At 36.0% G+C, this 22,787-nt stretch overlaps 1 protein-coding gene across 1 annotated transcript in view; it reads left to right on the top strand.

Annotated features, from left to right (window-relative positions):
- The window catches only part of VWA8 (von Willebrand factor A domain containing 8), a 179,620-nt gene that overhangs the window by 143,663 nt on the left and 13,170 nt on the right, over nucleotides 1–22,787 (top strand). Inside the window, exons 38-41 of the mRNA XM_050333094.1 lie at nucleotides 13,183–13,291; nucleotides 14,057–14,213; nucleotides 15,452–15,560; nucleotides 21,189–21,314. Coding sequence (XP_050189051.1) covers nucleotides 13,183–13,291; nucleotides 14,057–14,213; nucleotides 15,452–15,560; nucleotides 21,189–21,314 — 501 coding nt within the window. The remainder of the gene's footprint in view (nucleotides 1–13,182; nucleotides 13,292–14,056; nucleotides 14,214–15,451; nucleotides 15,561–21,188; nucleotides 21,315–22,787) is intronic.

Genomic DNA, 22,787 nt, shown 5'->3' with positions numbered 1-22,787 from the left:
ACCGCATATACATGTATTCTGTGTTTGCATGTATTTATGTATACACAAGTGTTAATGTAGTGGCTTCTATGTATGATTGCAAGATAGAGGGAAAATTCAGGACTGTTCAATTGCATCTTTTAATTTCTGTTAGTGATTGGAGAAGGTATCACTTTATTTCAAACAACTAGAGTGTGCTTTAGGAGGACTTCACAACTTCAGCTAGGAGGATCCTGCCTGCCACAACTAGGAGGATCTCTGTCTACCACTGCAATTATTTTTGTTTCATGAATTTCTGTAACCACTTTTGTAGTAAATTAGAATGGGAAAAAAGAATCAGTCTGCTCTAAATTAGATCTCTCTCTCTGTCTTTGTTCACATGGCATCTCAAGTGTGAATGAGATGTATTAGGCCAAAATCATCTTCTTTCACTTTCTTTTCCCACTCTTAGCTCTCTTTCTACAAGATGTTCTGCAGTTACGGAGACTTGGGCAAGAACTGAAGTGTTCTTGTTACTGGATCTCAGCAAATGCCATTCATAAAAGTAATGAGAAAAGGAAACTGTTTCCCAGTAGCACCTTTGTGCTTGACACTTGGTTGCTTTACCAGTGCCATTTTTATTGCCAGTGCAGTAGCACTAGCACCATCTTATGGCCAGATACAGTTGGTTTACACCAGCTCAGTTTCATCTGATGATCAAGTTGACTAATGGAAACTGAAAGAGCCAGCCCTCCTTTTTCTTTTTTTTTTTTGGGGGGGAGGGGTGTTGTTATTCTTTTTTTAACTTTACATTTTATTCCACAATATTAATTTACTTTCAATAATAGTCAACTAATTTTTAGAGAATACTGGCTTGGAAAGTGCATGTAATAAAAAAAAATTAAGTCATTTCACTAAGTAATGTCAAGTAACTATTTTAAAGACGTTTTCCCACAGTCACAAAGCACTTTTCAAGATCTGCTGTAGAATTTCTCTCCACTGACAGCCTGCCTCTCTACTAGGCACATTCCAGGGTGAAGTCTCATTCAAGTATCTTTCTTCTTTCCTCTGTCAACACAGGGTACATAGTTCAAAGCAGTGGTTTGCCAGAACTGAAATAGTTTGATTTGTGCTAAAGGGCTGGAACAAAGCCTCCTATGTGATCTTCAGACCTGTGTGACTATAACTAATTTCTGTTTCTGTACTTTACTTTTTAACTTTGCTTCAAATGGAAAAATAATGAGACCTAAGAAACTTTGTTTACAAAGGCATTACAAAGCAATAAGCAGTAAATTAGGTCTTTTATTTTATGTAATCTCCAGTAAAATAATAGATATGTAGTTGCTAACTGGATATGAAGGCCTTCACCTTTCCTACTTAATTTTTCAATAGACCTAGACATAAAAGTAATATTTCATTAAGGCATTCATTTCTGGAAATGAAAAGGTCCCTTGAGCTTGAAAACATACTCATGTAGATTCCCTGTGCAATTAAGCAATTAAGAACTACAGCATCTCCTGTTCTAGAGACAATTACTTTGCTAAGAATGCTGCAGCTAAATATTTCTTGATACCTGTTTTTTACAAAATTGGACATACTTTGCAGCCATGTATTGATCTATTCATGCTGGTGTATGAAAATCACCTTATTTTTTGTAATGTTTCATGTGCATACTCGTGTTAAGTAACTTGGAGTCTAATGAGGCATCTCTAATTCCTTGACTAAACCTATCATTCCCAATCACCTTGTAGCAGAAACCCACTTAAGGAAATTGTCAGTGTTCCACATACCACACATCCACCCCACAGAAAACTGCCATTGATGCATATCACAAAGCTGCTGCAGGCTTAGCAAAGCTTATTGGTGATATCAATTATCCCTTAATGGTGATATTCTTAGACCAACATGAGACCTGTCTAGGTGGCTGGCAACCACTGTTTTGCAGAAACACACAGAATCTCTTTGAATCCTCCTGACTTTTTAGAGAAAAAAGAACTAGAGGGCTTTCAATATAAATATAGTTTCAAAGAATTAGAGGCAAATCTTCAGCTAGGCTTCAGGTGGAACTGTTGGTACTTTCTTCTAGGGATGCATTTTGTCTTTCACAAACACCTTAACTTTCAGAAATAGGCTTGGATATACATAAGAAATGGAACAGAGGAAAACAAACAGCTGTTCTACTTAGTAATTAGGCTCCCTTGATATAATGTTGTGGCAATCTTCAAAACAGTCAACATTTGTTTTGTATTGTTGACATACTCAACAGAGTTCAAGCTGCTGAGGTCTTGAGGCTACAAAGTTAATTTATCAAAATATGGTATGTGTTTACATAAGTCTGCATTTATACAGGCAGGTCAGAAATTTTCATCATTTATTGAAATTTGAATAACACTACAATATTCTGAAATGATTGGGGTGAATTGGAGTGCCTAAAATCCAAAATCTAAACAAAATGTTGTATTTTCTAAAGCTGTGAACTCTAGCCCAAAAATTGTTTAGCTTTTTCACTGTTTGGTGTCTTTGAGAACAGGGTTTCTTCATTATCAAATATCTGAAAAGAATTTGAAAAACAATTTCTTTTTAAAATCTTGCCCTAAAAGTTTCATGTCAATAGGCAGGCATTGGTAGGTTTGTGTTACTTTTTTTCATCAAAGGGTTCTTGATAGAAATGAAATATAAAAACACTGATTACATTCTGACATAGTTAGGATACTGTTTTTCAATAAACATTGTTTAATGGCATGTCTCATTTAGATAAAGTACAATGCTTAGGTAAAAATAATTAAAAGATGCATTATTTTTTAATAGATGGTAAAGCATTTATCTGTGACTACTAGCAAACACATTTATTTCTTTATTTCTTCGACTTAGTGTTCTCCTACTGTGGGCTGTTGTCTAAAATGTTTTATGCTATGTAAAGATTATATTTAGAAAGTCAGAAGTCCTATGGCATGCCTGGTGAGTGCATAAAACTGCACTTGATTGAAGATTGCAAAAGCTTTGTCACCTAGTTTGTGAACACAAAACTGAATTCATAGCATTCATGCAGGACTCTCCCTGATTCATTCTATTGGAAGAGGTCCTAGAGGAGGACAGCTCAGGAGCACTTGGATATATTTGGGATAAGTTTTGGGCCTTGGCAGTAAAGGAGACGTGAATGAAATGTATGTAAGAATAGAGTAGGCTTTAGATTAAGGTTTTTTGAGTGTTCCTTCCTGATATTCTGCCCTATGAAACTGACTGAGAGAATACTTTTCTGTCAAAAATGAATGTTTTAATCTGAAATAGTGATTCCGTTTCTCAGTAGTGCTAGACAGGTGTTCTTTTGGTGTCTGCTGTGACTAGTTGACATTTTACTGATACAGTGTTTCCATAAAGCACAAATCACTGTAATTAGCTAAATGGAGAAGTGAAGAAAAATGTCTTCATCTATCCACAGTTAGTTCCCTTTAGACACCTCTATACTTTTAAAATATATAATTATGCAGCATCTGGGAGCAGTAAGCATTGTCACTGCTTTCCAGAGGAGGGAACTGAGGCTTAAGGAAGGCAGGTCACCTGTTCAAGTTCATGCTATATGTCTACACTGCAGCATCAGTGGGATAAATGAATTATACATCCATATTAAAATACTTTGTGTTGCCAAGTTAAATAGCTTGAAAGTCCTTGAATGCTGCAGTCGGTATGAACATACCTTAAATTGGAAAAAATAAAAGCATATAAATGCAGAGCAATCACCTATGGAAACAAATGTCAGCTCTAGATTGCTCAAGGTTGAAACATGGTTGGCTGAGTATAGGCATATTTAGCAAAACTCAAGAATGCAGTAAGTGGATATTTTTCTCAGATTTAAATAGCTGTCTTCGTGGTCTTACAGCAGCACTCAAAAGTTATGACAAAACATGTAAATTATCCTTTGTCCTGTGAACAGCGAGAAGATACAAACTTGGTTCATGTTAGTAATGTAAAAAAGAAATGTGTATGTGTTCATCACCAGTAGTCTTTTCATGTTGTAACTGCTCAAATCATCCCTGATGCAAGGGCTTTTTGCTAAAAACAGCATTTTCGTGAGTTCAGCAGCACTCAGTAGTAATTCCCAACGTTTAGACTTCCTTCTGCAATCCATCAGTAAACCTCTGGATCTGATCAGGGCAAAGGCAAATGCTAAGTAGCAATTATGGAATGCCAGGTCTATCATTAGAAATATATTTTTTAAATTTGTTCTTTTCCTACCTGTATTTCAGGTAAATCTTGTGTTGAACTGGAGTCAAAGTTGAGTACATTTCTGAAGTAATCATAATGCCAAAAATGTTACATTTACTGTTGAAGTTAAAAGAAGCCCAGTCACGTTCAATTAGGTGGGGGGATGTACATATGTAGTTGTGCATGTATAAATATATATTCACACACAGGTATATGCATGTGCACACACACATGTTCATTTTTTTCCCCAGTTGTCATACCTGGACATTGGCTCTCTTGAATTAGAATTACCTCAAGAGATCATCATAACCTGGCAGGCAGCCAGTCCCTCAGGGACTGTATTTCATAATAAGCAAGAATTGAAAGTTGATTTGGGTAATGATCATCTAATTCCCTTCCTTGAATAATCTCATTTGTATTTGTACAATTCCATTTGTTTTCCACGCAGGTAATCATGTAGAACTCTACATGAAGTATTCACCCCTTAAGTGAATTAATATTTTGGGGTTTATTGAATGCATCCTTTTTTTTTTCTTTTGATTTTCTGAAGCTGTACTTGAAAGTTTAGAGTAATTCAATATTTTTTTTTTCGGTTGTATGTTTATCTGAAGAATAATTGATTCAGGAGTTTCAGTGATCCCAACTTGTTTATATTTACTCCTCAGGGTCTACTTTAATCTATACTGATAGTTTGGAGTTTATTACGTTTTTTCCAAAAGTAGCATTTTACTTTATAACATTTTAGCAAAACCCCAGCCTTTTCCTGATGTTAAGACTGAACTGGGCAAAGCTGCAGTTCTTGAATCGAGACCAAAGCATGACCTTTAGCAAGAGTGGCTGGTCCTTTTCTCCACCACCACCTCCGTTCTCTGTTTTCTGCTTTAAATCAAGCAGTTTTTCTGACCGCATGAGGGCATCGGTGGGCTAATAACAGTGATTTCCCTCAGCTCTTTAAATACTGTCGCTGTTCCACCAAAGTTAAGATGCTTTCAACAGCTTTGCTATTCAAGACAGAAGCTTAATGCCTGTATGAATTTTAAAAGCTACTTCTAGAAAGAAATGTTCACAGGAGTCAGATGATTCATGAAACTTCATCAGTTCATTTTGAACTCTTGCAAAGTTTTATAGGCAAGATAGAAAATGAAGCCAAATGAATGAAGAAAATGTATTAAAAGTTTTATACTGCAGTGCAACTAATGTTTTTTTTAGTTTCAGGATTCAATTTAAGAAATAGAATGTATTTTATACATTTTTATTGTCTTGTCTAGGACTGAATATTCTTTTCTGTGGAAAAATTACTTGTGGCTCGATTTTTGTGCAGTTAATGTGAATAGAAATTATGCTATCAATTTTTAGGACATAGAGAAAAGCTGTACATGATGAACATAGCAGTACAAGTGAACACAGTAGAAGCCATTCAGTTATTTTTTGCCTGTTTATGCCTTTCACTAGTTTCTGTAAGTAGATTATAAAATGTTTTCTTTCTCTCTTAAGTAGAATCAAGATTTATAGTAGAGTGTAAAACCACCACAGAATAAGCAAATTAGCCTTTGATTTGCCTGATGTTGAACTTTTATATGCTCTTTGAGAATGTAATGCATATATTCATGTTGCTGATAAAGAATGTGTTAGAGGAAAATATGTTCTTGTGATCTGTTAAATGCAGCTGAGGGTAATACTGAGGCTTTAAGGTTGGAGGAGGGGGGGGGAATAAAAGAAAACAATTATTTTGTTTCAGGGAAAAATCAGTCTTTTGCACATCTACTGAAGTACATTCTGCATTCCATGGAATACATTTCCTAATCCTTTGTGCCACTGTGGGATGTATTACTTAATGCCTTTTTCAGGTGGAGCATGGTCATGTTTTGTTACAGTCAAAGTCAGTCTTTTTTCATAATAATGTATGAGAGTGATAACAGGTTTTTTCACTGATAACAGTGATAACAGTTTTTTTCACTGATTTTGAGGAAGAAATAACCACCTCCCAAATCACATATAAGACTTCTTTTCCTTCAATGATCTTCTGATACATGCCCAATCTTTTTCCAGGGTGCTAATGAAGTTATTTAAGAAAGCATATTTTAACTCTATAGAGTTTCTAGTGGGTTTATATTTATATAATTAGTGTTTTTCAACAATAACTTAGTGCCTTGGGTGGAAAGTTACCCATATTTTTCATTGACTATAAACTGTCCTGTTTAATATATTTCATATTAATTGAAAGGCAAAATAGTAGATTAATTCTTTACTTCCACATCTCAGATATGTTAGGATAAGAACAGATCTCTTCTTATTTGAATCTTAGAAAGATTCTGTCCTTTATGATAAAAAGAATAAATGAAGAATGGGATCTTGGCAGCCTAGAGCCTGCCTACATCTGCCTGCTTTTCAGGACGGTCTAATCACGCAACTAATTAATCTAATGCACACCTCCTTAATTTACATTGAACTAAGCACCTGAATCATGTGAATTGTATTCTACCTCAGTCTTCACACACACATTCTTTTTCCTATTTTCTTCTGATCAACAGTAAGAAACACCCAATAATGCAGTATTATTATTAATATTAGAATAAGTGCTTGTGAAAATAATGTTTGGATACCTTAATATTTTCTTTTAAAGATTTTCCTAGATAAATATTGTCTACAGCTGTAAATCCTGCAGCTGTGACCCTGTTTGCTTGTATAATTTGTATGTATTTATTAAGTTGTGACACATGAAATCATGCCAGTTGCAGCTTTAGTAAATGTGTTCTATGTGGAATCATCCACTGAATGCTTAAAGGGCTTAGGAGAGAGGTTGGTTCCTTGTCACCAGATGCAACGAGCAGTAATTCCATTTATTTCTATTATGAAGATGTAAAAGCCTGAAAGGAATGCCCGGCTCTGCTTAAACATTCCCGAAAGGATAAGAAATATTTGAATTTGGAGGAATGAAAATACAGTCCATTTTTTAAAGTAAAAATTTTATCCCTTTACACCTGCATGATGTTAGCCTGGGATCAGAGTACTTTTTATGCTTTCCCCCCCTTTTTTTATGTGGGTATTGAAATAACCATTGTGTTTTATGTAAGGGGATTAGATATGAGTTCATCCTGTCAGGGCCAGAGATAATTAAAACTAAGAGGTGAAAGGTCTGTTCCCTTGTACATGAGGCAGCTTGCCCCCATTGGAAACTAGAGTTTCTTTGCCGGTCCTGAGGCAGAAACTCGCGTTCGTTGCTGTGAGCACCACAAAGGAGCTTTTCTGGCAAGCACTCTAAATGGGAGGCACTGACACCTCCTGCGCCCTTCAGGAATTTTAATGAAGTTAACCACATCAGAATACAAAAGTAAGCTTCTGTATTAAAAGACCATCTACTCTCTAGGCAATTTGCAATGCTGAACAGAGGCCTGTCAATTACAGGGTAGGATGACAGAAATATCTGGGACCAAAAAGAAATTATCTACATCCCAGTCGCATTCCAGTCAGCATTAAGGATAAAGTCCTTCACATTTTACTGGAAGGTCTCACTTGTTGATTACTTTTCTGTTCAAAGCTAGAAATATTTTCAAGCTCACCTGACTTCTGCTTACAAATTCTGTAAGACACTTCTTAACCTGTAACCATGAGTTCTCCTTCTGCTAGCAGTTAGGTCTAAGTACATGTTCTTTTTAGAACATGTTTTAGACAGTCAGCTTTTTTACACAACTGTGTGGAGGTGTGGACATCTAAGACAGTGAGAGCTGTTGATTAGATCTCCTGCATGGACCTCCCAGGAATAAAGAAAATTTCAAGTGGGAAAAGACAGGAGGACATGAAATTCCCTCTCTCTTTCGCTGTCTCCCCAATAAAGATAACTTAGGGGATTTTAGTCTTTAGTTTGCTGTAACAGACTTGAAGAGTAAGCTTATGTATGGGCTTAAAATATATGGGGAAAACATTGTCAATACTCTGAAACATGAATAAAAGATATACTGAAATGTTCATTTCTGTTGACTTTATTAAGTGTCTTTTGCTCATTCACTACTATTATAAACATGTTAATAATAAAACTGTTAATATGCATTCAAGCCAGATGTACTTTGAATAGTACGTGTTAAGATACGGAAATGCACAGATGTGCTACTTGGGACTGCCTTTGACGTGGTGAGGTTCCTTTTTAAAATATTTTTTTGTTCTCAGTTTCATTGTAATGTGGGATTAAGATTACTGGATGCTAAAATATCATTAAGGTCACTTGTACAAAATCAGCTGAAGCTAAATTTGGTAATGCTTTTGGCCAGTTTTACTCACAGGGCCACAGAACTTTGTTTGCAATACATTAGAAGAAAATTAATTCTGAACTCAAAAGGGAAGTACTGTGTTGTGAAAGTAACTTATTTTAGAATGAAGTATGGGTATGTGTGGGACATAAATAATTTGAATAATAGAGTAAAGCATCCCTCTCCATGATTTCCATGCTTCTATTATGAGTTATTTTGTTATGGGCTAATGCAAGCTCTTTTCTTCTCATAGTGGTGACAGGGTCTTGTAGGGGAGATGCACAGTATATCTGGGTCAACTGTGTGATCATCAACAAATTCAGCTTCTGTCTCTTACTTAGGGATTATAAAAGTATCAAAAGTATGCCAGTGCTCCATTACTCTCCAGGAGTTAATGTTATTGAATGAGATGATTTCACATCAGAATTCAATAGAATTCAATCCCACATTCACTTAAGTGGTATGAATATGGTTCTAGAGCCACTTCCAAACATAGCTAAGATTTGTTTAATAAACATTATACCGTAGTTTGACCAGCTGAAGTCTAGACAAACTTACCAACCTTTGACTCATCTTCATAATGGCCACTATTACAGATTGGTATGCCTTTAGTAGCTGTTTGGCTACTAAAATTTGACACAGATATGAAACACCTGGCTTTACTATGTTGTTGAGTGCAGTAAATCATGTAACTGGCTTCTTTGAGCCCCTTTATCTTCTTTACATTACTATATGAAGGATAATAAGATCACTTAGTTTCCAAACAATAAATTTGTATCAGTTTCTCTTAGTGCACTCTTAGAATCTCAGTGTTGTTGGAAAAAAAAGTAGAAGTGTAGCTATGTAAAACCATTTGGGCATACATTCGTATATCTCAGAAGGAACTGTCATAGAGCAAGTTGTTCAAATACTCTGTATATCTCACTGAATGCAAAATGAGTGTTTAGTTGTATTCCTGCCTGGCTGCCCTTGCTGTCAGGAGTGATTAGATGTGTAAGAGGCACAACCAGAAAATTCAAAGCATTAACAAGTCTTGGTATTTGTTGTTGTTTCTCCATTTTCTTCTTAAGCACTTCTTTCATACCATTGCCCCTTCAGAAAAGCACATTCCTTTGGTATCTTTCTGACCTGCAGTCTTCGTACTCCTCTTGCACAAAATTTTTGTTTGTTTGTGTCATTGGCTTTGGAAGACCTACAGAGCCTCTGCCACAAAGTCCTTCTGAATGTACCCGTTACCTATTGTTATAAGGGCCTGAGAATACAGTATAGTCAAAGAAAATAAGAGAACAAAAATATTTGAGGGATGTTTGCATCATTTAAACATAGTGAATGTTTACTAAGAATTGGGACTCTATAGAGAATAAAATAAGAATCATGTATCCCAGGAGAGGATGGCAGTTGTGCTTCTTGTGTGATGAAGACTTTGAAGAAAAACCTGCACAAAGGGAGTGGAAAAGTGCTTTCACGCTCTGATTGTGAATCATCAATATGTGCAAACAAGTTTAGATAATATACAATTGTGCCATGAATGTTTTGAAAATAGTGGTTATTTTGGAAATCAAAAGGAAGTTTCAGAAGGAAAAATTCACAGTTTTTCCAGTTATTCTACTCTGACCAGTGCCTCATAGCTGGAGCTCAAGGCTACTTGACTGAATTCGTCTGTTGTTTCACCAAGTCGTGATATGCACACCAGGCAGTATGGAATCTGCACAGTGATGCAGTAATGAATAGTGCCTTTCAGTGTATGTATAGCTAGGAAGAGCACAGATTTCCCTCAAGAAGAGATTCTTAGTCAAAACTCTCATTGAAAGAAACAATGTTCATGGAGGTCTTGCAATAGATGGAAACGGAAAATATTCAGGAGGGAACAGGCCAACTTTTGAGCAAGGAAATTATGTATTTATATAGTTGAAAAATATCCATCATAACAGTAATAGAAAACTCTTTTTAGAAAGTCCAATCAGACAACCATGGGAAAATTATGGTGAATTTTAGCTTTGTTGGAGCCATTTCTCTACTTTTAACACTTGTTTTTCTTGTCTTCTTTCTCAAGCAAGACAAACTAGATTTTACCTGCTGACCATCCTTCAGTTTCTCAGGTTCATAACCCTTCCAGTTTTGGATCCTACCTCTTAAATCTACCTTTCTAATGTCAAGAATTCCTCCAGTTCTCAGAGGAGTGACTCATCTGTGGCTCTTCCATTTCTTTATATTTGTCACACTGAAGAATGTATCATTTTCCAAAAGTTTTTCTCTTCATTTTTTTCTTTATCCTCTCTCTGATTTCATGTCAAGGCTCAGTGATTTATTATTTATTTATTTCTAAAATATATCTTCAATTCTAGTATAAATATTTGCTAGTCTAACTTTTAGTTTATAGAGGTGCTTGCAAAGGAGAGAGAAGTTGTTTGTTGTAAAATCCCCTTAAAACACTTCCATGGAGATAGAAATGGGAAGGAGAAAAGCCTGATAAGTCACTAAGGGAATTTTCTAAGAACTCAAAGAAAAAACAGTAAAGTACATTCAGAAGATTTTCTTCAAAGGATTCTACAGTGTGCTAATTTAATGCAGTTTCTAAGTACATGGTAAATTTAAAAAATAATTACCCCAGCAAACCAGTGCTAATAAAGATTGGTTGTTAAAGTATTCAGAGTTAACAGAATTCTACCTTTTGACTGCGTAGATGAGACTCAAAAAATGAGTGAATTAATGAAACTGCTGCAATGCAGAGACATGACATTTACACATCTACTGGTGTGTTCCATTCTTGTGTATTGAATTCACAATTATTTTATCCAGTAGGCTATTAACTATATAAAAAAAAGGTAGTGAAGAGGTCACATTCTTAAGCTATGATGGATTGTACCCCTTGTTTCTTTTTTTCTTTCTCAAGCAATTTTTTTCAAAGTTTTAACAGAAACAAAACGTTGGATGTACTGTCCTTTTAAAAACAGAAAGCCAAAAATCATTATAAAATAAAATATATCTATTAACCGTATACCATTTCAAAGTTACAAATACCTGCTTCAATCAGTTCAACACTGCTGTAAAATAGGTTTATATTAGAAACTTGTCTATTGCATGTATACTGGAAATACTATTTGTGAACAACTTACAAGTGAGAAACACATATGATCGGTAAAGCTCTATTGTCTACAGAACTTTTCACTTCAGCTTTAAACAATGCTTGTATTTCAAAATGTATAGTGAAATTTTTCAGTTCCACTCAACAAAAGGAGAATATGACATTTGCATCACTGGTTATGGTTATGTGTGTTTCACAGTGCTTTCTTTTGCAGAATAAAGAACCTTCTATAAAGAACCCAGAAGCATGAACATGTAAAATTTTTGCATGGTTTTATTGTTTCTCATTACAGAATAATATTTTGTTTTGATTCATGAGGCTGACATTACCATGTTGGTTTTATGACTGTATTTTAAACTAAGTTCAGTGATTTTTGACCTGCTTTTCTGATAGTTTTTACATCTACAAGTTATAAAAAAAAGAATGGTTTAGTTTGGAGGAAATCTCTTAAACTTGAAAAGTATATAACCCTAAGGGTCATGTGCTGTTGTGGTTAAGTGTCTCTCTTCCTATACAAATGTTAAATGAACGTAATTTATCAGATTAGATCTTGATTTTATACTCGTGACTAGGGTTCACAGAGGATGTATTGTATGTACCTCTTTGAATTGATATAAATTCTGTAAATGGAAAGAAAATGATGTTTTGAATAGCTGCCAAGACAGGGTTGTTAGAGAATGTGTTTTCAGTTCAAAAACGTGTTTGGAATTCATGTCACTGTGGAGTTGAGTCTGCAGGACAGTAAATTCAAGGATTAAACTGCATTACAGTGAAAACCCTGATAATGCCAGTGAACTTTTGAGAAGGCAATAAATCATAATTACTGGGACACAAATTGATCAGAGAATTCAGTGTACTGTGGTAGATGAGAAGAAAGTTAATTTGTAGTGGTTAGAGACATTAAATTTTCCATCTCAGTCATTAGGTTTCATTTTAAAAAAATGAAGAGGCATTAAATTATAGAAGATTCATAACTGAAGGGTAGTTTACACATGAATCATTGATTCACTACATGACTCAGGATTCATAACGGGAAGGAGTATTTTTACCTTCAGTCACCCACTTAAATCCAGCCCCAGCCTAAAGTGACTCAGCCCTGACCATCTGACAGCTGTTGGGTGTTCAGCTGTGCCGTGAATCAATGGGGAAAGTGCCGTCAGCAGGCAGGTCTAGAAGACCCACCTCGATAGACTTTCGTGGTCATGGCGGGGAAGGTGAGGGTTGCGTGAGCGTGACCCTTGAACAAATCTCAGAGAAGAGCACGTTATTTCTTTAGTCCCTTTAGTTGATGAAAGGAAGATCAATCTACCCATCAATAATGAACGTGGAACTGCAATCGGGTGTGCATGAAATATGTAAATGGGTGTACGGTGCTGTGGATATACAGTACTCTGAGAAGTGTTCGAACAGGTGTCTACAGGGGGATTTTGAATTATGTTGGGCAGTTATCAGGAAGCACTTTTCTAATGTGGATATGATCTGAATGCCCTGAGTGGTTCAGCCTTAGGTTGGGTGTGGGTCTAATGTGCCAGTCAGGAGCCCTGTTTTTCTCTGCTGTATTCTGTTGTCCTCATCAGGTGGAGTGTTGCTGCTCCTATAGCTCTTCAGCACACCTACTATGTTATTATTAGATTGTTAGAGTGCTTTCTTTGCTGTAAGAGAGATTTACAGCTCTGTTTATCTATTTTACAGATAACCATTCAGAGGGACAGTGGTTTGGATGTCAGTTCCCCTAAACATGGAAAAGTGGATCCAGACAACACGCCGCATGTTGGTGGAAATATGTGGGCTGGTGGAACAGGTTTTTCATTGTTGTTTTTTTCTAATGCATCATTACCAGATATCTAAGGGAGATGCTGTGCCAGTCAAAAATGGTTTTATAAAGCCATCCTCTGCCTAGAGCTGTTTTATCCAATACAGGGTTACTTTATTGCCAGTGAAAAGAAGTATTTACAGTGTCTAACTTAAACTGTATATAGTAGATCTCTTCTTCAGTTACATTTGGTTTCTTTGTATTGGTCATACAGAGAACTAGAAAGCTTGCAGCCACAGGAACTAGGCTGAGCCATTTGCTATCCTTTTAGATGTCCCTGTAGCTGCAGCAATTTAGGTAGTGCAGGGAAGAAGTACACAGGAAGTACCTCCTAATTCTAAAAGGGCATAATAGTGATCACTAGATAAAGTGGTTTGGAAACAGTTTAAGCCAACAAATTCTGGGGATCAATAGCTTTAAGGACCAGGAGCTTTGAGGAGATGTGGAAGATTTATATGACATGACACTTATATGAACCAATGACAGTGTTCTATGGTCCCCTTTGTAAAAGGTAGAAACTGCTATGAATCTGGTCTCAAGGGACTATAAACACGAGTATTCCATAGGACTTCTTCCTTACCATGATAGCTGTTTGGCTTTGAAAATCTTTGGCAATAAATAATTCTGCTGGGGATTGTTGGCAATATTTTTGGAACATCTGTAGGCATGGCAATGGAAGCGTTAAAGAAAATGTGTTTTTGTTTATTATCAAATGCATATTCGTAATGATTTTTTGTATCTCAACCATGTTAGGTGGGAGAGACACTGCTGGGTTAGGTGGCAAAGGTGGGCCATATCGACTGGATGCGGGCCACAGGGTTTATCAAGTATCTCAGGCTGAAAAGGATGCTGTTCCTGAAGAGGTTAAGAGGGCTGCTCGAGAGATGGCTGAAAAGGCCTTTAAACAGAGGTAATGTGAAAATCTTTATTTTCCTTTCCATTTCCCAGAAGAATTTGAAAAAGATGGCTAAAAAGAATTTTCTGTCTTAAGTGCATTTATCAGCTACATTACCCTGTTCATTATCGTTTAGCAGAGCTTATCAGCACACTTTTAGCTGTTCTGGACAAGATGTATGGAATGTTTTATTGAATTAAGCTACACTGTTAAAACTTTACTATTTCATTTATTATTCATGTATAGTTAATTTAAAAATCAATATTTTCAAAACACTGTGAGTGAAACTGTGCTGTTATGATGTACTTGTTCGAAATAAGCTGGGCACAGATAGGCCAGTATGTTTTGGCTCAGGACTGATACCAGCCACGTGCTGGATGGTAGAGTAAGGCAGATGCACAACTGCTGCCTCGCTACATGTTGTTGGGTCATGGAAAATATTGAACAGCACACAGTCCTAGCATATCCACCTGTCCCCTTGCTCATTCTTTGCAGTTAGACCTCTGTAATTACATTCCAATTGTGAATTTCACCAGTTAAACGGTATCTGCTTAGCTACAATGTTAAGAAGAATGATGCAGAACTTGAAATGGGAAAACTTATAGAAAAAACATGTATCTAGTTTCATGGTGCGGGTGTTGTGCTCTCTAGACAGGAAAATGTTCAGTGACATCACTCCTTTTCTATGTGGGAGAGTACATTTTTGTGAATGTTCATTTAAAACTTCTTTGTTTCAAGGTTTCTTCATTTTATAAAACACAAAGATAACTGTTTGAGACAGTTACTATTTGTAGGTCTTCAAGGACAGATTTTATAGTGTGTCTTTACTTAACCTTTGTGCTAAAGCGTGAATCGGGATATGTTTAAAATGCTCCGACAGTGAAGTAATGAATAGACACTCATGATCCTTTTATGTACAGATAGCGGCACCTGAGCCAATAAAACCTTTCAAATTTCATCAGTTTTCAGAACATCTGCTTTACTTCTCAAACTTTAAAGCAGATTAGAAGAAAGTCGAAGAAGTAGTACCTTTAATAAGTTTTAATGTGATTCAATCCCTGTAGACACTGGTGAACACCTGCCTTGTCAAAAAATCACAAAAGCAGTTGCCACTTCTTTGATCTGTCTCTTCTGTGTGCTTGTTGCCATCTGAATTTCCCTGTTATCAAGTACATAAACTTTCAGTTTACATAAATAAATGTGAGATATGCTTGTTTCCCAAACTCTTCTTAGCTCCTCGTTCTTTGCTTTAGATTGAAAGAGATTCAGATGAGTGAATATGATGCATCAACTTACGAAAGGTTCTCCGGAGCAGTTCGACGCCAAGTTCAGTCGCTTCGTATCATCTTAGACAATCTGCAGGTAATCTTAGACTCCCTAATAAAGGAACACAATGAGGTCATTACATTAGGCCCCAAATACTATCCTGCTAATATTCTGTTACCATCTGGTGATCATACCTTTGAGGCTAAAAGCAGAATCAGGTTATAATCATGGTTAGGAAAAACAGTTTCATGTTATATTTTAAAAGAAGGTTATAAGTGGATCTCAGTGCTCATCTCTACAAGTTACAGTATTCCCATACCACAGCTTACAGAGATTACTTATTCAGGAGCACCATTTTGTGAAAGAAAATACTATTATACAGTATGAAAAGAATTTGTGAAGGTGTGTAGAGCATAGTCTTTGTCTTTACCTCTTGTCCACAAGGCTTTTTTTTAGCTGAGAAGTGCTAGAAGAGACACTCCACTCCAGTGCAAATTAAATACTCCACTCCAGTGTAAATTAAAAGAGACACACTCCAGGTCAGTGCTTTACTGCATATACAGCTGAAAACATAGATTTTTCTCAGGTTTGTTTTTGACTCTTGCTAATGAAAATAGGTATAGCCCAAATCTCCTAAGATCAAAACCACCAGTTTGCCTTTCTTCTGGTAATTGATGTGGTGTTTTTCTGGGTTTTTTTTTATACTAGTGTTCATATACAGGGTAAATAAAACTGAAAGTGCATTGTTTCTAGGAGGACTCTGCTAATCTTCAGTGAAAATTAAAGGAAAACTAATTTACTCCTTATGTATTTGATTATAAATATTTCTGCTGAAGACTACTAACCACTAGTGTATATATACCTTAGTTTATTAGTTAGTCACTGTCCTATATCTTCAGCAATAAAACTGACATATAGTATAAAGAAATTACTTTGTACAATAAAGAGATTCCAAATGGATCAAGAAACCCAATCCCCTGGCATTACAAGTAAGAAGGGTAACATTTCTTTGTCTTACTTATATCTTTAAGCCTTTGTAACTACAACAACATTACTACCATCACATATATACACAGAGAACCAGTTTTATTAGCCTGTTTTATTATGAATATGGCAATTCAGAGAACTGCTCATGTAATGAACAGTTAAGATGGACATGATTAGATGATGCATGCCCTTAATATGTGTCTCAGTACAGGACACAGGTTTCTATTGGAAAAATTTGGATGAAAGTCTCATGTTTTTTCTACATCATTTATATCTAGATTTTTTTTTTTACTGTGTTTCTAGCTCACATACTATTGGAAGCATACTGTGGGTATGAAATGAATAAGTGAATCTTCAGTTTGAAGTCTTTTTTTTAATCTGCCTTATCTATCCTTTGGAGCCAAAATTCTTACATTCAGGGATCATGTTAGTCATAATCAAAATAGAACATACTTTAATATAAAGAGACATATCCTCTTGCTTTGTTAAAAAGGTCATTTTTTTATCAAGACAAAATCTTAGAAGCCTCAGTATTTTATGAGACTTTGGTAACTTCCTGCCAAAATCTGTGACAGCTAACCACAGAACTAGTAAACGTCATCTGTGATGAAAAAAACAAATCACTGAATTTTGAAAAGCCAGATCACAGAATAAGAGCAATAGCGAAAGCAAAATGTTAACTTTTTTAATTTTTATACAGATTTTAGGTAGAGATTTTATTAGAAAATGCAGTAGGAAAATTAAGATAAATGATAACAGGAGTTACTTAGTTGCAAAATGCCTTCTCTTAATAGGAAAGCTGGGTCCAAGCACATTTCATATGATCTTTTCGAGAGGGAAAAAATTTATTTGTATTCTTCAGCATTGCAATTCATTCAGCCCTGATGAAGAACTGAGCCTCTTTTTTTCTGGATAGTCCTATGCACACCACGCTTTCTCAACTAGAATGATTTTCTTTCTATAAGAAACCAGTGGCACAGTCCATTCCAGTAAACTTTGCAGCTCAGATGTGTATGTGCTTTTAACTGTATGAAAATCCCAAATTACCTTCTCAGTAGGGAACACGCTTGGCTTTTTAAAAATTTTTGAGTTTGCTTTGTTTCAAACTCAGTCTGTTTACATAATGGAAATATGGTGCCCATGTTTATTTAACCTGGATTTTCTTTTCAACATATGCCTTTTTGTTGTTAGTTTTGAAGGTTTGTTTAAAATATGCTCCTTTGATTAAAGTTTACCTCCCTAGAATCAAGAGTCTGGAATTCAGGTCTAGTTGTCGATAGCTCACTTTCTGCTAGTAGTAGCAGAAAGAGATGTTTAGAATAGACTGATCCTTGAAAGTGATACATAAACATAGTCTGTAATTTCATTGTTCATTTTAATTTTTATAACTCACTGATCTCTCTCAGACCTTTGAACAACATTAACAAAACGTTACGAGTTTTTGTTTATCTTCTGTAGAAGTAGCAAAGCCAGAAGTCCAGGAAATCCGGTCACTGATGAGCTTTTCTTTCTCTTCTAAAGCTTGTCTGTCTGAGCTACAGATTCAAAAGGGCCTTCTTAAATGTTAGGTGACTTGCTTTCCAGAAAGTACTTCTGTCTTAATTGATTATTACAGAAGGAGTCAGGGGCAACTGTCCCTTTAGCTTCTGAGCTTCATTTAGGTCCCCACAGTTAAACTGGGCAAACCTGAGCCTACTGGGCTCTGTCTGATTTGGACCACGTGGGAACTATCTGATCATAGCAGCAAGAATAAAATAGTGGCAGTCTTAGAATAACCATGGCTCAGAAAACTGAAAATGTGGAAAACCCTGTGTTCTGTCAGTAGCAGTTTTGTGATTTCAGCAGCTAAGGGAACATTTGTGTCATGTTCTCCCAGAAACAAATGCAGACCACAACTGGCAGTGTTTCATACCATTCTATATCATTATGAGTTATATATGGAGATGTGATCACTTCACATACACATCTTCTTCTGTGATATTTACAGACATCACAGTTGTAATTTGCAGGGTTTTTTGTAAATATACCTGTGAAAATAATATGCTTCCAGTGAAAAGAGTTACTGCAGTGGTGCATTGTGATCAGCCACTCCCATGCTGATAAGATATGGTATCTAGCACATTTTTCTAATTTCAAAAGCAACACAATGAATATATTTTTTCATCTCTATGGTTGCAGTGTATTGAAATAGTAATGTGTTGTATGCCCTTTCTAGTCAAATATCAAAGCAAGGTATATATGTAATCGTTCTAGTTTTCTCTTAAAATTGTAAGTGCTTTTAAACTTACATTGGTTTTAAACATGTGAAAAATGCATATTAAAAATCCTTTGGAGCTTCTTTGTGATACGTGATATGTGCACATTTTATAACACACATGCTGAAGAGAATTTTCAGCCTTTATAAGAGGAAATAAATTCTTAGGAATTCTGCATGGAAGAGGCAGATGCTAAATAGCCTAAATAATTTTAGCGTTATTTTGGAAAGAGATTAGATCAGATTTTGTCAGCATTCTTTCCTATTTTAGGAGAGAATGTCAACTCCAATAATGGAGTTCCTCCAATAAAATTTCAGCTCAAATACAGGCATTTGTTGCATAAGCTTCAAAAGGTATTAAACTGGTTTTAACTTTTTCCATAGTAAAAAGCCTTCTCACACTGCTGTTCCTTGAACATCAAATAGCCACAAAGCTAAAGCATTGTCATTGAAAAGAATAGTGAAACTAGTTGAGAATTTATTTGCTCAATGATGCTGAATCTTCTGTTGTTTGTCCCTCCTGCCTACTGAAAGGAAGCAAATGACAAAAATTTGACAAAACACCAGTGCTAAGGAAGTGTTAAGGATCTACCTCTGTTCCAGAGTGGTTAAGATGACTAGGAACAAAGTCATCTCACCTGCGTAACTCTAGAAGTTTCATTTTAGACAGACTTTGCTTACTCAGCAGCATGTTGTCTCCAGGAGCACTTTTTTAGTGGCTAGCTGGAGTGTTGAAATTTGCCACTGGATTTTTCACAGCAGGAAACCTCCCTACAGTTTGATGGGACATGTAGAAGTCACCAGGAGTTTTCGTCTCTTTGTGATGTTACACAACTCTGAAGGCAGCAAAGGAATCAATCCTATGGAAGAAGGAACTTAATTTTCATCCCAAGCATATTTAATGATAGTGGAAACTACTAGTTGGTGGTACAAACTCATGGATGCCCTATGGCCAAAGTTGGTTAAAGAGAGATTGGCTATAGCACCGTGGAAATGTATCAGAGAACACAACTGACTGAATTCACAACCTAAGAAATGCTTTCCACTTTCCCCCTCTGTGGTTTCTGTGCATCAGCATTGGTTTTGCCTTTCATTGGGAAGCATCTGTAAAGCTTTTGACACTGCCTAACTAAAAAAAAATGTGTTTTTCATAGCTATGTAAATTCTCTACAATTAATTAATCAAAACATTTTTCTGTGGTTTTGTAGTCTTTCTGCCCACTTATTTTCACAGGCAAGTAGTCAATTAGACTTGAATAATTACAGACAATAGGCTGTAGTCCAGAACACCTTCTACTTATACACCGAAACAAAAACTTCATAAATTTTAACACAAAATCAAAGATTCTCGGAGCCTTAAGAAGCCATTATCTGCCTGCTCAGACTGTACGTAACTCAGATTCATCCTTTCAAATCCTAGGCCTGCAGTTCACTGAGAATTTGTCATGTAAGACTAACTGTTCAACAGAGAGCAATTGATTTTCATTCCTGAAAACCAATGTTTAAGGCAGTTTGCTTCCTGCTGGATATTTGATTTTCCTCCAATTGGTAACCAACAATTTGCTGAGAGGGCAAAAGCATTATATATATATATATATGTATATAAATGCAAAATTGTCTTTCCTTACTAGATCAGCAAGGGTATGCATCTTTACTAGGGCGAGCAATTTCAGTGTGAAGATCTAAACAGAAATTAAATAAACGATGAAATCTGTATATACAGACTTTACTGTCTTTAGATGGAAATTACATATTATGAACCATGATGATGCTATCCTTTGAAAACATTCTTAAATATGTTCCTTATAACATTGAGTCTTCAATCTGAATTGCATGCTCTGTGGACAGGAGTACCATGAATATTTGATTTCCTGGATTGTAATGCATGTTCATCAAGTCAGGCTGTAGATAACCAGTGTCCCTTTAACTGAAACAAAAGTATTTAATGGACTGTCTTTTGAGTACCATGATTTTAGAAGTAGAGGTTGTTAAATATATAACTGGTTTGTTATTAATACTGTTTTAAAAGGAAGCATTTAGCATTCCCTAAGGTGAATTAGTTTTATATTTAAGTAACCCAATGACTTTTTCATGTGCTGCTTGGATTGACAATACATAACAAATGGTCAGTTATGTGTGTCCCCCTGGTTGTATATATTTCTGAACAGGCTTGCTGCACAGATTTTCAGCATATTTTCAAGAAGAAAGGTTAATATTTCTGCAGTCCACAGTTGAACTTCCATATATGAAACAATTTAAAAAAGAAAAAGTTACAGAGGGAACATGTTCTTTGTCAGTGTTAATTTTTCCTTCAGAGAAGAAGAACAGGAGAGCTATGAACAGGTGTTTGGGTTTCTTTGACTTGTGCCAAAACTATCACATTGTTACAAAGAAAATTAATGCATGTGTCATCTACAGTAGGTCTTAAATGGTCTAACATACACTCACGTCGCTGAGTGAAGTAAGATTTCTTTTCTGTTGTAGGCCAAGGGTAAGGAAAGGCAATGGCTGAGACACCAAGCTGTTGGAGAGCTAGATGATGCCAAAATCATTGATGGGCTGACAGGAGAAAAAGCCATATATAAACGACGGGGAGAACTTGAGCCACAAGTAAGTATCCAACAAGAAACAAGGAAAGGTGGAGAAGAGCTTAACCAGTTTGCTGGTTTCACGGTGGCTGTACAGTATCTGTGTTTGAGTAAGTTATAGGGATGAGAAACTCAGAAGAATCAGGATGTCCCTGATACAGAGGTAACCACAGGATGGAAAATTTGCTTTACCTCTTCTTATAGTCTTACATACATATTTCCTGTTGGCTACCCCCAGAGAGAGGGCACTGATCTAGGCAGTACTTAGTTTTGATCCAGTGAAACAGTTTTTATGTTCTTATTTTGTATTTTAATGACCATAAGGCAGTTAGCAGAAAACATGTATTTTGTTAGTTTTTACCAAAAAAAGTAATATATTTTCTCACTAATTTTTGTTAACAAATATACTGATACTCCAGAAATTAAAAAAAAAAGAGTGGTTTGCAAATGTCTTTTCCTTATTTCGTGGTATGCAAGTAATTTCAACTTCTACAGATATTTGGATCTACAAGAATAAAAATTATGATGGAAAAATGTGTGAGGAAAAGCCAGCAAGATATGACAAGGTTGATTGCCCTATGGATCAATTTAGCCATTCCTTAGAAGGCATTATGATTAAACCTATGTGAGTCAGGAACAGAGAAACCACTTGAATCAGACCAACAAAACCTGGCCAAAACTAGTGGGGCTAGTCCATGATATTTAACAGTAATACTTAATGACAGATTGCAGTTTTTAACTACACTAAGAATTATTTTTTTTAAAATAGCTGAGTACAGCATCTTTTTGCATGTCAGCTACCCGCATTTGATGAGTCCCTGGTATTATTTTTTATGCTGTTTGGTCGTGATGTCTATTGCTTTGAACAGTTTATGGGACTTGGCACTGCTTGTGTGAAAGATCAATAAGGGAAAAGTGATTGAATCTTCAGTTCTCATTTGTTTCAAGATGTGTTTAGTCCACGTATCAGTTTTAAGGCTTTGTAAAAATAATTCAATAAGGAAAAAAAACCAGATACCTTAAGTATGTGCATACAAACCAAAATAAATGTAGGATTTTATGGTCCCTCTCTCCTTTTGTTTTTGTGAGGGCAGTGATGCCACAGCCTATTAAAAGAATAATTAAAAGAATAAAGCACATAAATGCTTTACAGGTGAAAAAAATTTTAGTTATTTGTTTATAATGTGACTGGGTTTTTTGCTAGATCATCTTCAATAGCCTCATGCTTGAATCCAGACACATCTCATTGCATGCTAAATAAATAATGGCCAGTCTTCGCGAGCGAAGATCCGGGGAAGGTCTTTACACCTTCCAGCCTGCGCATTGGATTTTTTAGGTGAGACACAGTGTGTGCGGAACTGAGCCCACCCTTTAATCCTAAGGTTCATCTGCCGGGGCCAAGCGAGCTTGGACGGTGCCAGCGAGGTCCTTAGGACGTAGGTGGGTTGCCTTTAAGGGCTAACGAGCCCCACCTGCCCGGGAGTGGCCCTGACCG

The sequence above is a fragment of the Myiozetetes cayanensis genome, unplaced genomic scaffold (assembly GCF_022539395.1).
Source record: "Myiozetetes cayanensis isolate MyiCay16 unplaced genomic scaffold, myiCay2020 scf5-8, whole genome shotgun sequence".
NCBI classification, from domain to species: Eukaryota; Metazoa; Chordata; class Aves; order Passeriformes; family Tyrannidae; genus Myiozetetes; species Myiozetetes cayanensis.
Note: the sequence above shows the minus strand (reverse complement) of the source record. Positions and strands in the feature narration are given on the sequence as shown.